Source organism: Coenobita brevimanus, chromosome 88 (assembly GCF_032717465.1).
Source record: "Coenobita brevimanus isolate Jiangsu-jjx chromosome 88, ASM3271746v2, whole genome shotgun sequence".
Lineage (NCBI taxonomy): Eukaryota > Metazoa > Arthropoda > Malacostraca > Decapoda > Coenobitidae > Coenobita > Coenobita brevimanus.
In genome coordinates, this window is record NC_137041.1 from 22,590,018 (window position 1) to 22,605,878 (window position 15,861).

Here is a 15,861-nt window from a genome sequence, read left to right on the forward strand (position 1 = left end):
CCGAAATCGTTCCACTTAAAATACAGATAAGATACGGAAATTTCCATCCTAGACAATTTACCAACCAACAAAGCTCCAGGCCCAGATGGAATTCCTCCAATTATTATTAAAGCAATTTACCACCCAACAAAGCTCCAGGCCCAGATAGAATTCCTCCAATTATTATTAAAAAGTGTTCCCCAGAACTTGACTTTGTTCTAGCCAAATTATTCAGACTATGCATATGTATTTCTTCATTCCCTAATTCAGGGAAAGAAGCCAGTATCCATCCAATTCCAAAGAAGAAAGTTCCTCTGATCCTTCTGATTACAGACCAATAGCTATCACATCTTCTCTTGGTAAGGTATTTGAAGTTTTAATTAATAAGCACATAGTCAAACATCTTGAGTCCAACAACTTAATTAGTGAGAGACAATATGGTTCAACTTAATTATTGATAGACAATATGGTTCTCGCCACAAAAGACCCACCACTGAAATACTCAGTCTCCTGACTCATACCATCCATCAGTCAGTTGATCAACATGGAGAAACTCATGCAGTAGCCCTTGACATTTCTAAAGCTTTCGACAGAGTGTGGCACAGTTCCCTATTGTCCAAATTCCCTTGCTATGGGCTAATGTCTTTAGTGCCTCTGCTTTCCTCATATTTCAGCGACAGAAAAATAAGAGCAAAAGTAGATGATGTATATTCCAATTTCCGCTCAGTTAACGCTTTTGTGCCACAGGGATCAGTTTTAGCGCCAACCTTTTTCCTGGTTCATATTAATGATTTCTTATCTGTCACCCACAATCCTATCCATTCATATGCAGATGACTCAACACTTCACAGTTCATTCACACTCAAACACCCACTTCCAAAGTCTAATATCTAACTTAATTCAGTTTAGCCATCTCCATAAATCAAGTCTTATCTACGATCAGTGAATGGGAACAAGTAAACGTTGTCTCATATACTGCTGGTAAAATCAAGTATGCACAATTTACTAATAGACAGATATTGCCAGATTCGTATATTATCTTCAGTGGTACTATATTTCCCATCTTCAAAAGTATTGAAATTCTCGGTGTCTCACTTAACAATGTCCTCAGATGAACCTCTCATGTCAGATCAATGCTAAAACCGCCTCAAAGACACTTGGAATATTGTACAAAGTATGCAACTTCTTCACTCATGATCAGTTAGCTATACTTTTTAAGAGTCATGTGCCCTCTCGGCTTGAATATTGCTCACCCTTGTGGAATGGACGTGGAGAGGTTCCATTAAAACAACTAGACAAAATTCAGACCAAAGCTGTTGGAATTATTAATAACCTGCTATTATGAATAACCTACCTCCCCTTCAAGTAAGAAGGAATGTTGCCTCCCTTGCTGTGTTTAAGATATTTTTACGGCAAATACTCAGACGAAGTAGCGTCCATTGTGCCACCTCTCCATGCCTTCCCTCGTGCTACTCAGGCATCTGGTAGCGCTCATGACTGGAATGTCACACAGCCATATTGCAGAACTTCTGCCAATCAGAATTCTTTTCTTCCCCGCACTGCATCTCTCTTGAACTCGCGTCCACGGAGTTGCTTCCCCCCAAACTTCAACCTACAACTGTTCAAGTCCAACTGTTACAGATATTTTATGAATGGAAGACGCCAGTAATCTGGTGTATGGATTAGTTTTTTTTCATTTGTTTTTCCTTCTTCTGTTCTGTTATTATATATATATATATATATATATATATATATATATATATATATATATATATATATATATATATATATATATATATATATATATATATATAATCAGTATTCGGACCTCCTTTCCCACCGTAGGGCAGGGTAAGGAGTAGCAACGTCCAGACGGCCCAAGTTTGCTTGTAGCATTGAGCCACGCTTCCATTCACTCATTATTCAAACCCTCAGAATTTCGGCTTTATCTGATACGCCAAAAACTTTCAGCACATTCTATAGCTTTACCTAAACGTATCCGATGGAGTCAATCCGAACGCTGTTACGTTAAAAAGAGGTGGCAGATCCATGATCATGCATTTCTTCTCACAACATTCATCCAGCCAGCTCGATCTCATCAGATCCCTAGCCTCTCTGACTTCCATACCTCTCTTACTTACCCACTCATCCACCATATCCCTCCACCTTCTCCTTGGCCTGCCTCGCCTCCTCCCTCCTTCAAATTTGCTCAAATATACCTCCTCCTGCTTCTCTTCCTCCTCCTACTCATCATCAACATCACTGTCATCATCATCATCAATATTTGACTACTACTGTTACTACAACAACAACAACTACTACTACTACTACTACTATTACTACTACTACTACTACTACTTCTACTACTACACGACTTCTACTACAACTACTAGTAATACTAATGCTAATAGAGAAACAACAAACAACAACAACTATTAACAAATAATAATAATAGTAATAATAATAATAATAATAATTATTATTATTATTATTATTATTATTATACTGCTATTACCACTGCTCTTACTACAGCAACAAAAACAGCAACAGCTACTACATCTGCTACTACTACAATAAACCCCATGACTTAGGTGACTTATTTAACGCATTTATTACTGTTACCAACACGGTACTGTACTCGTTTTATGTCAGACCTTTTGTGGTCAAGGGTTAAGTTAAAGTCGTATTTGACACCGTCATTCACAAAGTCTCTCATAAACTACACAGATTCGTTTGGAGGCAGCAAAAATGAAGTAAGGATTACGTCATTGCATTGTAAGGTGAAGATTGGTGGGGACAAATCCAAGCAAGTCTAGTCAGTCCGTTTACTGAAGACCATTCCTCTATTAGGCTATGTCCATGATGCTGCCTGGGTGTGAAAAAGGCTTAAGATTAATGCCTATTGACTGCTTGAGCCTTAGTAAAAAGCACAAATAATTAGTTTTAGCAAGTCACAAACTAAGTCACAAGCTTTCCTTATCATTAATTTTCATATTAACTATATTTTCTCCTTCAGCATGTGAGAGAGAGAGAGAGAGAGAGAGAGAGAGAGAGAGAGAGCAAAAGCTAGTCAGTGCATTCCCTGAGGCCGTGTATGTAACAAACATTCTCACGTCTTTGTCAGGTGGTGGCGTTGTACTTTCATAGACTCCAGAACCCACGGCCCTTCCGCCTGCCACAAACCAAGGCACAGGTTCACTACACCCGCTTTGTTTTCGTCTGACGGAACTGGACCACTCTCACACCTTGAATGATAAGTTGTTGTTATTTGAAAATCGATGAGCCTTTGTACTGAGTTAGGAATGAGTCTCTTTGATTACTAGTCTAGCTTATCTTTCAATCCGACCACTTGACCACTGACTTTGTTTAATGGAGTTAGGGATCCTTGTCATGTAAAGCAAACAGATTAAACCAAACTTTACGACTACTGTCCTCAAGTAACTCAGATTTGTTTTGTAAGAGGGGCAACAAACGCCCTTACCACAAAAACAGCATTATAAGCACGATAATTGCGACCAAGATTTGTTTTGCTGAAAGGAAAAGGGGAAGGAAAATGCTGACTTTTCCATGTCTTTTGTAATTGTTTTATAACGATATAAGACAGTCCCCCCTGATTATCGGAACTGAGTTTTCAGCTGCCCACAAAGTACTAAAGTTACCTTTTCATTCAACAGTGACTTGGTCATCGAGGCCTCTACTACCTACATGGAAAATTTTATAATGGCAGGTCATTTTTTTTTTTTTATTGGAGCTATTTTTTCTTTTTCTCCTTACTAAACAAGACATGATAACTTTTACAAATGTTTATGGTATTCGAGATAACAAGGAAATAAGTGAGTTGTAAGTTTATTAGTTAATCTGGTTCCAGACCCATTGGTCTCTTCTTACCACCATTACCAAGTGACACCACCTCCAGAGGATATCTGGATTTCTCTTAGCTTTTTTTTTTTTTTTTTTTTTTTAAGTAGACTTCAACCATCATTCGATCACACCATCAGAGTTGTAGTTTTCTGCAGTTCAGTGTGATCTTTAAGAACTCCAGTTTATACTAGTGGTACATATATTTTTAACTACCAATATCTGACTTTCAAGGGATAGGTGTTGTGTAATTTTTATATGATGTCGATGCATATCGATTGTTACTTATTTAATTCATTTATATCTTCATGGGATCGTCGTTTTAAGAGCTGTATTTAATTTTTTTATTATTTCTATCTACTACAGAATCTGATCTGGAGATGTTTCCTCATTATGGCATCTGACCTCCATATGTCCGATTCCTGGATCTATATTCCCGGGAGTTAGGTAGCTCTTTACTCTTAATGTAAACACTAGCAGTATCTATTTAATCGTTAAGACGTAGGATCCTGGTCATTTTGCTGGGTAAGCTGGTCTCCAAAACAGTCAACTGTTATCACAGATCTTCTTGTTTCTCGTATCTATTCAATTTGAACAATACATGACTTTGACTGAGAACAATTTTGTAGTGGTATGAGTGAAGACCAAAGTAAACACCAACAATGTTAAGGATAACGTAAACCCAAGAGTATATATTATATGACCCCATGTTTTCATCCAAGGTAATTAGTCAAACAATACTGATATGGTATCCACTGAAATAAAGACTGCACAAGAATACAGACTTTCTTTCTATCCATATGAAATTCATATTTTCTTTCTGTCTATTTCTATTTTTAAATGTGGGAGGGGTCTAAAACAAGAACACATCAAACACATCCATGATACCCATGTAACTAAAAAAACAAAATGACGTGAAAATATGGATAAATTTGTTATTAACATATATTTTTCTTACGACCTATACCTGTCAATGGAAATATGGATATAAGAACAATATCTATGTATGTGAGTTAATGCTACGAGAGAAAATGGATTTGGACAAGGAAGCACTTCATGTTTAACACTCTATTCAGTTAGTTGCAATCAGGTATGTTCATTTTTTAACTTATTCCGAATTTGGCCAAAAACACTACAAATAGAATATGAGTAATAACACAAGAACCAAGAAAAGAGTCAGTCCTCATTCCTGATATACCAAGTGCGTGTTGGCCAGATAGCTTCCCGAAGACGAACTTTCGCATGACCCTTGCCGCCTAGAGCAGATTCTAGTTATAAGACTATCACGGGATTTACAGCCACTCTGTTAATCAATGTGATCCATTAACCAGGAGGTATTTGCTTCATTTTTTTTTTCTTTAGCTTATATTGGATTAGTTAGCACTTCTTGTTGATTTTTCCTACATACCCATCTTTTACCCACTCACATTTCTACTTACTGTGCCACTCTACCCACCTATTTCCCTGGTTACTGCCTTTACTACTTCCATTTTTGTCTCCCTGCCTGCCTACCTACCTACTTAACCAACCGATGGCCTACCTGCCTCGCTCCTCACCTATATCTCCACCTACCTCCCTGCCGATCACTCTGCCTAGCCCCTTGTCTCCCTCCCTCCCTTCCTGCCTACCTAGCTGTCTTCCTAACTACCTCCATATCAGCTTACCTGCCTCCCTACCTACCTCCGAAACTACCAGCCTTTCTTCCTGCCAAACAAACATCCTTCCTGCTTCCTGGTCAATTCCTTACATACTTCTCCGCTTATCCCCTTGCCTACCATCCTTCCTGACTACCTACATCTATATCTACCCTCCTGTAGACCTGCCCACCTACTTGTCTATCTTCCTACTTGACTCCTCTCTGGGCTACTTACCTACCTACCTGCCTATCTACCTTCCTATCTACGTACAAGTCTACCACTTTCCTTACCTATTTCCTTCCCTACTTCCCTACATACTCTTCTATTACATTGCCTGCCTTCCTCCTTGCCAACCTGCCTACCTCTCTAACCACCTGACTCCCTACTAGCCTCCTTACTTACCTTTCTCCCTCCCTAGCTACCTACATCTGTACATACCCCTCCCTGTCGATCTCTCTACCTCCTTCACTGCCAAACTCCCCACCTAGCTCCCTGCCTCCTTCACAGCCAACCTCCCTACCTACTTCCCGCATACCTCCCTTCAGGCCTATCTCCCTCGCTGTTTACCTGTCTCTCTACCTTCTTGTCTATTGACCTCCCTTCCTACCTACCCACCTACCTACTGAACTACCCACCTCATTATCTACCTCACTGGCTGCCTCCGTCCTAATGAATTTGAGACACAGACGCTCATCTAAATTTTCGTGCAATTTCCCAGTTTCTATGAGTAGTATCAACATTGTTATGAGAACGCCCACTCCAGTGATACCAACGTTAGGCTTACGTTTTTGTGACTATATATATATATATATATATATATATATATATATATATATATATATATATATATATATATATATTGACCTTAGATTTACCCTGAAACTGTTGACCACTTCGACAAGGACACACCGTCAGGTGAAGAAAATTCATATGGCATCTCGCTCATCAGACTCGGTTCATAACTGTGGCTGCTACAGCTCACACAGACGGACGGAGACCGACGGATGAAAAACTGTCATCGCGGCTCAAGTACGCTAAGGCCCTTGACTTCGTCCTCGGGAACATGTGAAATACAGCAGACTATGACACATGCTTCAGTATCAACACAAAATGTAACAAAAGAACAATCTACTATGCCCTCATCGTACTGGAGTCGCCCAAACCATGGAACACTTACTTACCTCATGCATTCCAATACAACTTATGTTGTTTTAGTCTTTTATGTTATAACTGTAGTATTATCTCATCCCGTACCATTTCCCTCAGCTTTCATTATCATTTGGTATTACAACAATACTAAACTGTTTCACTTGACCTTCTGCAGCCTGGGGGTGCTCCAATTTCCAATTAGTGTCATATGAGGTACTTTGTTTTGCCAGGCAATTATATTCTCACTCCAAAGCGAGCTGTAGGCTGGCTATGCAAGACTCGCTTTCAGGAGGAGGAAGTGGAGGCAGAGGATAGTTCTGACGATGACTGTTACCTAGCAACCAGACAGAAAACAGATTTAGAGATATAGATTTTGTTGTTACAAAATTAGTTTTAGGGCCATTTATGGTATGATTTGTGTTTACTCTGAGCCTGTAGGTTTCATACGGTGTCTTCCTATGGAGTTGGATATACAACATATGTTTTGAACAAGTGGGTGAGTTCGTGCTCGTCCGTGCGTGAGTGCTTGTGTGTGTGTGTGTGTGTGTGTGTGTGTGTGTGTGTGTGTGTGTGTGTGTGTGTGTGTGTGTGTGTGTGTGTGTGTGTGTGTGTGTGTGTGTGTTTTGATGCTCTTCATTTATTAGTGGGAATATACATTTCATATTCACATACGTATGCTGTCTATACCCCTTTAATATTCTTATGCCCTTGTCAACATAAGTGTAAGTGAGAGGATGTTTGTTGCTTATTCATCAAGAGTCAGACGCTGGTAGAATGGCATTAATCGGTGGTGGCCAGCTACCTTCTTACCAAACCTGGTGAGGAAACTTTTATGTGTACAAAGCATAGCCATGACACTGGGCAACACGCACAAAGGAAACTCTCTACTTTTACCCTGAAAGACTGTTTGAAAATTAGAGATCAAACAGACTCCGTGGTTATAACACAACCGAGCTCCCAGTAAAGCATCAAGCAGCAATATGGAGTCTTTAAGAATAACCGGAAATCCTAATGAGATATCTACGGGTCCACATCTCACACTTTGGAGGCAGCGAGGTCAGGAACACGCCTTTTTGCAAGACTGTCTACCGTCAAATCCAGTTGCCTGTAAGCCGACTGTCTGCCATCTGTCGCCAAACCTGGCTGTCATAGAACTTGTCTGTCATCGAGCCAGTCTGAAATAGAACCTATCTGTCATCGAGCCACATGTCATAGATCCTGTCTGCCATCTAGCCGGCCTGTCACCGAATCGCTGTCATCGTGCCTGTCTATCCCGAATCCTGCCCGTCATCAAGCCAGTCTGTCGCTAAGCCTGTCTGTCACCCAGCCTGTCTGTCACCAAGCCGGTCTGTCACCAAGCCTTCATCCCGACCGCGTTTCTGCTGATTGTCCAATCTCCAGTGACAAGGTGACCTGCAACTCGCCCTCTTCTCTTCCTACCAGCTATCAGTACCAACCCACACCACACCCTACGCCATATTTTTTTTTTTTATGCAAGGGAGAAGGAACCAAAGGCCATGAGCCCGCAATAAGAGTTGTATAAACAGGTAATGAGTTAGAACCATTCGGTAAATAGGTTCTTCCATTATCTCCGGACCAGTAATCTTTATACATAATTTGTTTTCTTCTCTTACACGATTAAATTATTGTACTTAAAACAAGTTCCCCCGATTATTTTTCAAACTCTCAATATTCTTTCACTATATTCATCCGTATGAACAATTAGTTTGTGTGTGTACACACTGATATATATATATATATATATATATATATATATATATATATATATATATATATATATATATATATATATATATATATATTGTTACATAGCCTATGATTTCTTCATCCTTTGTATAATTCTAACTTACAGTATGCTGCATGTTTGATCACGATTCGCCTCGTGGCTTCCATAGTGCGTGTTCTACCTCACTCCCCCCTTCTCCCCCTTATAGTAGAGTAAGTCGTTCTTTCTGTTGTTCAGAGCAGGAGTGTCACCTCTTTGTCCCCTATGGCTTCATTTGCGCGTCCTTCTTACAAGTTGTATCAAGCTCTGCCGACCCCTATATAATGAGCTCAGTCTCTGCATTAATTGCCACTTAGATCTACTCATTTTGTTCACATCTCTGTCCTCCCCTGTACAGTTGTTATTATTTTTGTGAGTGCTCAGGAAGTCTCCAACCATCTAGCTGCTGTGTACTTTGAGTATAAGTGTTATTACATTTTTCTTCTTGTACTGTATAGTATAAAGTGTTAATTCGTAGGCCTGGTAAGGTTTTTGTGATTAATGTAAAGTTTTTGCTGTCAGCCAGTAGTAATGATATTTTGTATCTGTAATAATATATCTTGCATTAACTGAGCATTATAAGGTTTTCTCATTTTATCAGGGCTGACTTAGATAAATTTACACTTGCTAATTTCGGGTTAATAGAGGCTATTACAGTTAACCATATATTTAACCTGTTTTTTTGCCATTACATTATCCTTATGAGTCCTGAATGTTTAGTTGTTAGTTTGAGCATTAAATTTTAACTTGTAATTTTACCTAATTCTTTTGTTTTGAACCTGGAACTTTGCGGGACAGTAGTGATTTTGGTGTTCTCACTTGAAGTGTTCATTATCTATCTCTGTTCTGTAACATAAACTTGGCGACCTCTTATCAGGATATTATCATAAGGATATTGCTTGATATTTTGTGACTGTGATTTATTCATAATGTCAACTATTACTACTCTTGATGAAGCCAAAGATTTTTTGTCCAATGTGCAAACAGTGTGTGATGTAGAAAACAGAACAAAGAATGAACTTAAGCTTGTTGCTCAACAATTGGGAATTGCTGTTCGCTCTCATCATTCTAAAGATCAAATTGTTGACATGATTAATGAAAGCTTCTTTAATGTAACTCCTCCAGATGAGCAAACGCAGATTGAAATAGCTAAGTTACAGCTAGCCCTGCAGGGGGCTCGTGCTAAGGAGGCTGAATCTCAGGCTCGTATTCAGGAGGCACAGGCACAAATTGAACTTGCTAGGATTCAGGCAGACCATGAGTATCGCATGAAACAAAGTGGAATGGGATCATCCAGCTCTGATGATTTTGATGTGGCTAAAAATGTTAAACTTGTCCCTCCTTTTAATGAATCTGATTTAACAAAGTATTTTCAGTTGTTTGAGAGGGTAGCTACAGGTTTTAATTGGCCCAAAAAGTATTGGCCAGTACTCCTTCAGACTGTTCTCACCGGTAAAGCTCAAGTGACTTGTGCATCTTTGCCTCAGGATCAATGTGATAATTATGATGTAGATAAGAGCTTGATTCTTAAGGCCTATGAGCTTGTTCCTGAAACCTATAGAGTAAAATTTAGGACAACTTATAAGCAAGATAAGCAATCCCATGTTGAGTATGCAAAAATCAAAGAAGATCTGTTAGAGCAGTGGTTAAATTCTAAGAATGTAAATTCTGATTTTGATAAATTTAAGCAGATGATTTTGCTGGAGGACTTCAAAAGGTGTATTAATAAAGATGTAAGCCTATATCTTCATGAGAGAAGAAGAGATAATTTGTCTGATGCTGCAGTTTTAGCTGATGAATATGTTCTTACTCACAAGAGATATTCTAAAGAAAAAAGGAAAGCTGAGAGTAAGTACGTTGCCTCTACTCAGAGTACAGGTAACAGGAAAGAGAATAAAGACGATGTTTCTCAGGAAGTAAATACTAGCTCCACCTCTAGATTTCAGAAAAGTAAATGTACGTATTGTAGTAAGCTTGGTCATACTACGGAGAAATGTTTCAGGAAACAGCGTGATGTGAACAAAAAGGAGTCTTTAAATATTCAGTCAATTGGTCTAGTGTCCACTCTTGAGAGTTCCCAGAATTCTTTAACTGAGTTAACTGAACCTGCTTTGAGGGGTAAATTAGATTCTCATGATGAAGCTCCTCTTTTGAGCAGTAACGTGGGTGGCACTCTCAAGAGTTCATGTGCTAATTTCCTGTCTGATGGTTTTGTCAGTCCTCTGGACAGTAATAACAGGAAATCAGTTAAAATATATCGTGATACAGGTGCTTGCCAATCCCTTATGCTGACCAGTGTTCTAGACTCTAATGTTAATTCCTCTGATGAAACTGTAATCTTACAAGGTGTAGGGAATAATTAATTCTCTGTCCCTCTGTGCAGAGTGAATTTAGAGTCTGGTTTTGTTAATGGTTCCGTTATGGTTGGGTTGGTTGAGACACTCCCAATGTCAGGTGTAACTTTCTTACTTGGAAATGATATTGGTGGAAGTCAAGTGTGTCCAGCTCCTCAGTTGTCTAGTGAACCAGTGACTGCGACCCAGGATTGTGATGTCCGTGATGTGTTCTCTGCATGTGCTGTCACTAGGGCTAAGTCTAAAGTTACTAGTGACGTAGAGGATAATGATGATGATGATGTTATCCTAGCTGACACTTTTCTTGCTAATTTGGACCACTCATCAGATGAGGCAGTACCCCATAGTGTTGATAATTTGTCTCGTCAAGAGTTGGTTGAGTTGCAGGTTGCTGACCCTGAGTTGAAAGGTCTAGCTAACTCTGCTTGCAGTGAGGAAGAGTCAGCTAGTGCTTCTACTTGTTATTATATAAAGTCAGGAGTACTTATGAGAAAGTGGAGACCCCCAACAGCATCAGCCGACTGTGAATGGGAGGTTGTACATCAAGTTGTCATCCCTCGTGTTTGTAGGCAGGATATCATTAGAGTGGCTCATGATTCCAGTTTGGCAGGACACCTTGGAGTGAGGAAGACTGTGGCACGCATTTTGAAACACTTCTACTGGCCAGGTATCTTCAGAGATGTTTCCTGGTATTGTAAGTCTTGTCACACCTGTCAAGTTGTGGGGAAGTGTAATCAGACCGAAAAGGTTGCACCTCTAGTTCCCATTCCTCCTTTTGAGGCGCCATTCACCTGTGTGTTGGTGGATATTGTGGGCCCTCTTCCTAAGACTTTTTCAGGATTTTCTTATGTGTTGACCCTGATTGATATGGCTACTCGTTATCCTGAAGCCATTCCACTTAGAAATATCTCAGCAAAGAACGTGGTTAAGGAAATGCTAGGGTTCTTCACAAAGTTTGGTCTGCCCAAGGAGGTACAGTCAGACCGGGGAAGTAATTTCATGTCAAATGTTTTCAAGCAGTCTCTGAAAGAGTTGGGCATCACCCAGATTACGTATTCAGCTTACCATCCCCAGACCCAAGGAGCGTTGGAGAGATATCATCAAACACTCAAATCGATGCTCAGGAAATACTGTTTGGAACATCAGAAAGACCGGGATAAAGGTCTTCCATTCGTTGTATTTGCTGCGAGAGAATCTCCAAATGAATCACTGGGCTTCTCACCCTTTGAACTACTGTTTGGCCATGAAGCAAGAGGACCCCTTAAGCTACTCAAAGAATGCTGGCTGTCGGAGAAAGATGACGTCAACCTGCTCAAGTATGTGATGAAGTTCAAAGAACGGCTGTCCACTGGTTTACAGCTGGTGAGAGAGAATTTAGGAGCTGTTCAGGAGAAGATGAAGACTTGGTATGATAAGAAGTCCAGGTTACGCCACTTTCAGCCAGGAGATCAGGTTTTGATTCTGCTACCGGTGCATTGGCAACCTCTTCAAGCCAAGTTTGGTGGTCCTTATTTCGTGGAGAAGAAACTCAGTGATGTCAACTATGTCATCGCCACACCAGATCGCAGAAAGAACAAGCAACTTTGTCACATCAACATGCTAAAGTTATATCACAGGCGGGACGAAAATAACCCAGTCTGCACTGTAGCTGTTCCACCCGAGTCTGCAAGTGAAGCTCTCCCATGCAGCATGAGCCTGAGTGATAGTTTGGGGAAGAATCCTGATATCATGAATGATCTCCAGACTAAGCTTTCTCATCTAGCTCCCGAGTTAAGGTAGGAGTTTTTGGCATTACTGCAGGAGTACCCGCAAGTGTTCCCTGCCACTCCAGGAAGAACCACTGTGTTGATGCATGATGTCGATGTTGGAGACGCAAAGCCAATTAAACTGCCTCCTTACCGTGTGAACCCAGTGAAAGTTCCTCTCATCCAGAAGGAGCTTGGCTACCTGTTGGACCACAAGATGATTGAGCCCTGTCAGAGCGAGTGGAGTTCTCCTGTCACTCTAGTCCCTAAGCCAGGTGGGTCACAGTGGCTTTGCATCGACTACAGACGTGTTAATCAGATAACCAAAACAGACACTTACCCTCTCCCTCGCGTGGAAGATTGCATAGACAAGATCGAAAGGCTAGGTACATAAGTAAGTTTGATTTGTTAAAGGGATACTGGCAAGTACCTATGACTGAACGTGGTAGGGAGATCTCATGTTTTGTAACACTAGGAAAGACTTTTGCATGTTCTGTAATGCCATATGGTATGAAGAATGCACCAGCCGTTTTTCAGAAGCTCATGAATGTTGTAACAGAGGGTTTGGCAGGGTGTGTTGTTTATATTGATGATGTATTAATCTTCAGTGACAATTGGAAAGATCACCTATGGCATGTCAGTAAATTTCTTGAGCGTTTGGTTCAGGCTAATCTTGTAGCTAATTTATCAAAGTGTGAGTTTGGTCAAGCTAAAGTTCAGTACCTTGGGTACGTAATTGGTGATGGACATGTTGCACCACCAGGAGCTAAGGTTCAGGTTATAAGTGATCTTCCCAGACCTAAAAGTAGGAAAGAGCTACGAAGATTATTGGGAATGGTAGGTTATTACAGGAGATTTGTTCTTAACTTTTCAAATCTTGTATCACCACTTATAGACCTACTGAAAAAGGGAGTTAAATTTGTCTGGACCGATAACTGTGAATCCTCTTTCAGTAAACTTAAAGCTATCCTATTAAGTCAGCCAGTGCTCGCTACTCCAAATTTTGCTAAGCTCGCTACTCCAAATTTTGCTAAGCAGCTGTTTTGCTGCAAGAGGATGATCAGGGTATTCAACACCCTGTATCTTATTACAGTAAGAAGTTCACTCCACCTCAAAAGAACTACTCAACTATTGAGAAAGAGGTTTTGGCCTTGATTTTGGGTTTACAGCATTTTTCATTTTATTTGTGTTCTGGTTTTGACCCCATAGTCATTTATACCGATCATAACCCACTGAAATTTCCTTAGTAAGTTTAAAGATAAAAATCAGAGATTGACAAGATGGAGTCTACTTCTTCAGGAGTATTCATTAGACATACAACATGTCAAGGGGAAAGAAAATGTTATTGCAGATTGCTTATCTAGACTTTAGACAGATTGTTTTAGAGTAATAAGAAATTTCCTTTGTAAATTCTTTTTCTTCGTGGGGAGGTGTTACATTGCTTATCTAGACTTTAGACAGATTGTTTTAGAGTAATAAGAAATTTCCATTGTAAATTCTTTTTCTTCGTGGGGAGGTGTTACATAGCCTATGATTTCATCATCCTTTGTATAATTCTAACGTACAGTATGCTGCATGTTTGATCACGATTCGCCTCGTGGCTTCCATAGTGCGTGTTCTACCTCACTCCCCCTTCTCCCCCTTATAGTAGAGTAAGTCGTTCTTTCTGTTGTTCAGAGCAGGAGTGTCAACTCTTTGTCCCCTATGGCTTCATTTGCGCGTCCTTCTTACAAGTTGTATCAAGCTCTGCCGGCCCCTATATAATGAGCTCAGTCTCTGCATTAATTGCCACTTAGATCTACTCCTCATTTTGTTCACATCTCTGTCCTCCCCTGTACAGTTGTTATTATTTTTGTGAGTGCTCAGGAAGTCTCCAACCATCTAGCTGCTGTGTACTTTGAGTATAAGTGTTATTACATTTTTCTTCTTGTACTGTATAGTATAAAGTGTTAATTCGTAGGCCTGGCAAGGTTTTTGTGATTAATGTAAAGTTTTTGCTGTCAGCCAGTAGTAATGATATTTTGTATCTGTAATAATATATCTTGCATTAACTGAGCATTATAAGGTTTTCTCATTTTATCAGGGCTGACTTAGATAAATTTACTCTTGCTAATTTCGTGTTAATAGAGGCTATTGCAGTTAACCATATATTTAACCTGTTTTTTTGCCATTACATTATCCTTATGAGTCCTGAATGTTTAGTTGTTAGTTTGAGCATTAAACTTTAACTTGTAATTTTACCTAACTCTTTTGTTTTGAACCTGGATCTTTGCGGGGCAGTAGTGATTTTGGTGTTCTCACTTGAAGTGTTCATTATCTATCTCTGTTCCGTAACAATATATATATATATATATATAGATAGATAGATAGATAGATAGATAGATAGATATATAAATATATATATATATATATATATATATATATATATATATATCATCCAATCCTACATTGCCCCATGAGGAGCGTAGGAGCCCGGGGCTAGGCAGTTGGTCCCGACATTTAAGATGAGAGTGACCAGCTTCACTCATCCCTGAGTGGCATTAGCTCACATGAGCAGTCAACCCCAACCTCCCCTTGGATATAAACCTTCATCGGCTCAATCCGATTGGAGCGCAATAATTACCCACTAAACCACCAGGCGCCAAAATTTGGTTATATGGTTACCACCCAGCGTGGTAAATGGTTTCCTGGTGCACAGGAAACCATTTGGCTTGTCACTCAGTGTAGAGTCACCCACAGGCTGAAGGAAGTGGAAAGAATGAAGGAACGAAAGACAGAAGAGGGAGTGTAAAGTCACCTGTAGGCAGAAGGACAACGAAAGAATGAAGGAAAGAAAGACAAGAGAATGGAAGGAAAGAAGGTAGGAGAGGAAAGGGCAGACACCCGAGAGCAGCACTACATCGAGTGAGTGGATGGTGAGCGCCCACACCTACCACTATATATATATATATATATATATATATATATATATATATATATATATATATATATATATATATATATATATATATATATATATATATATATATATATATATATGTGTGTGTGTGTGTATGTAGAAAGACCCACCTTCGTTGACTGTTACTGCACAAAATTTATTTTAGTTAAAATGGAAACAATCCTACCTAATAATTTCCTTGTATTTATTTATTTCCAATTAATTTCTTCATGACATTTCCATATTTTAAGAAGATTAATTTATCTGTAGATGATACACATATTTCCGGAGATGAAGTAAAATCGACCCCGATTGAAAGCTCACACGATAATTTTACTTGTTTGAGATACGGATTGACTTATGTGTGAGAAATAGTTCAATCAGCTGAGTTCCATTAATATCACAGCAAAACTAC

General features: G+C 39.5%; 1 protein-coding gene across 1 annotated transcript in view; it reads left to right on the top strand.

Moving 5' to 3' along the window:
- Positions 1–3,935, top strand: part of LOC145411237 (uncharacterized) — a 61,831-nt gene extending 57,896 nt beyond the window's left edge. The window contains exon 9 of the mRNA XM_080281303.1: positions 3,104–3,935. Coding sequence (XP_080137429.1) covers positions 3,104–3,126 — 23 coding nt within the window. The 3' untranslated portion in view covers positions 3,127–3,935. The remainder of the gene's footprint in view (positions 1–3,103) is intronic.
- Positions 3,936–15,861: the final 11,926 nt, after the last annotated feature.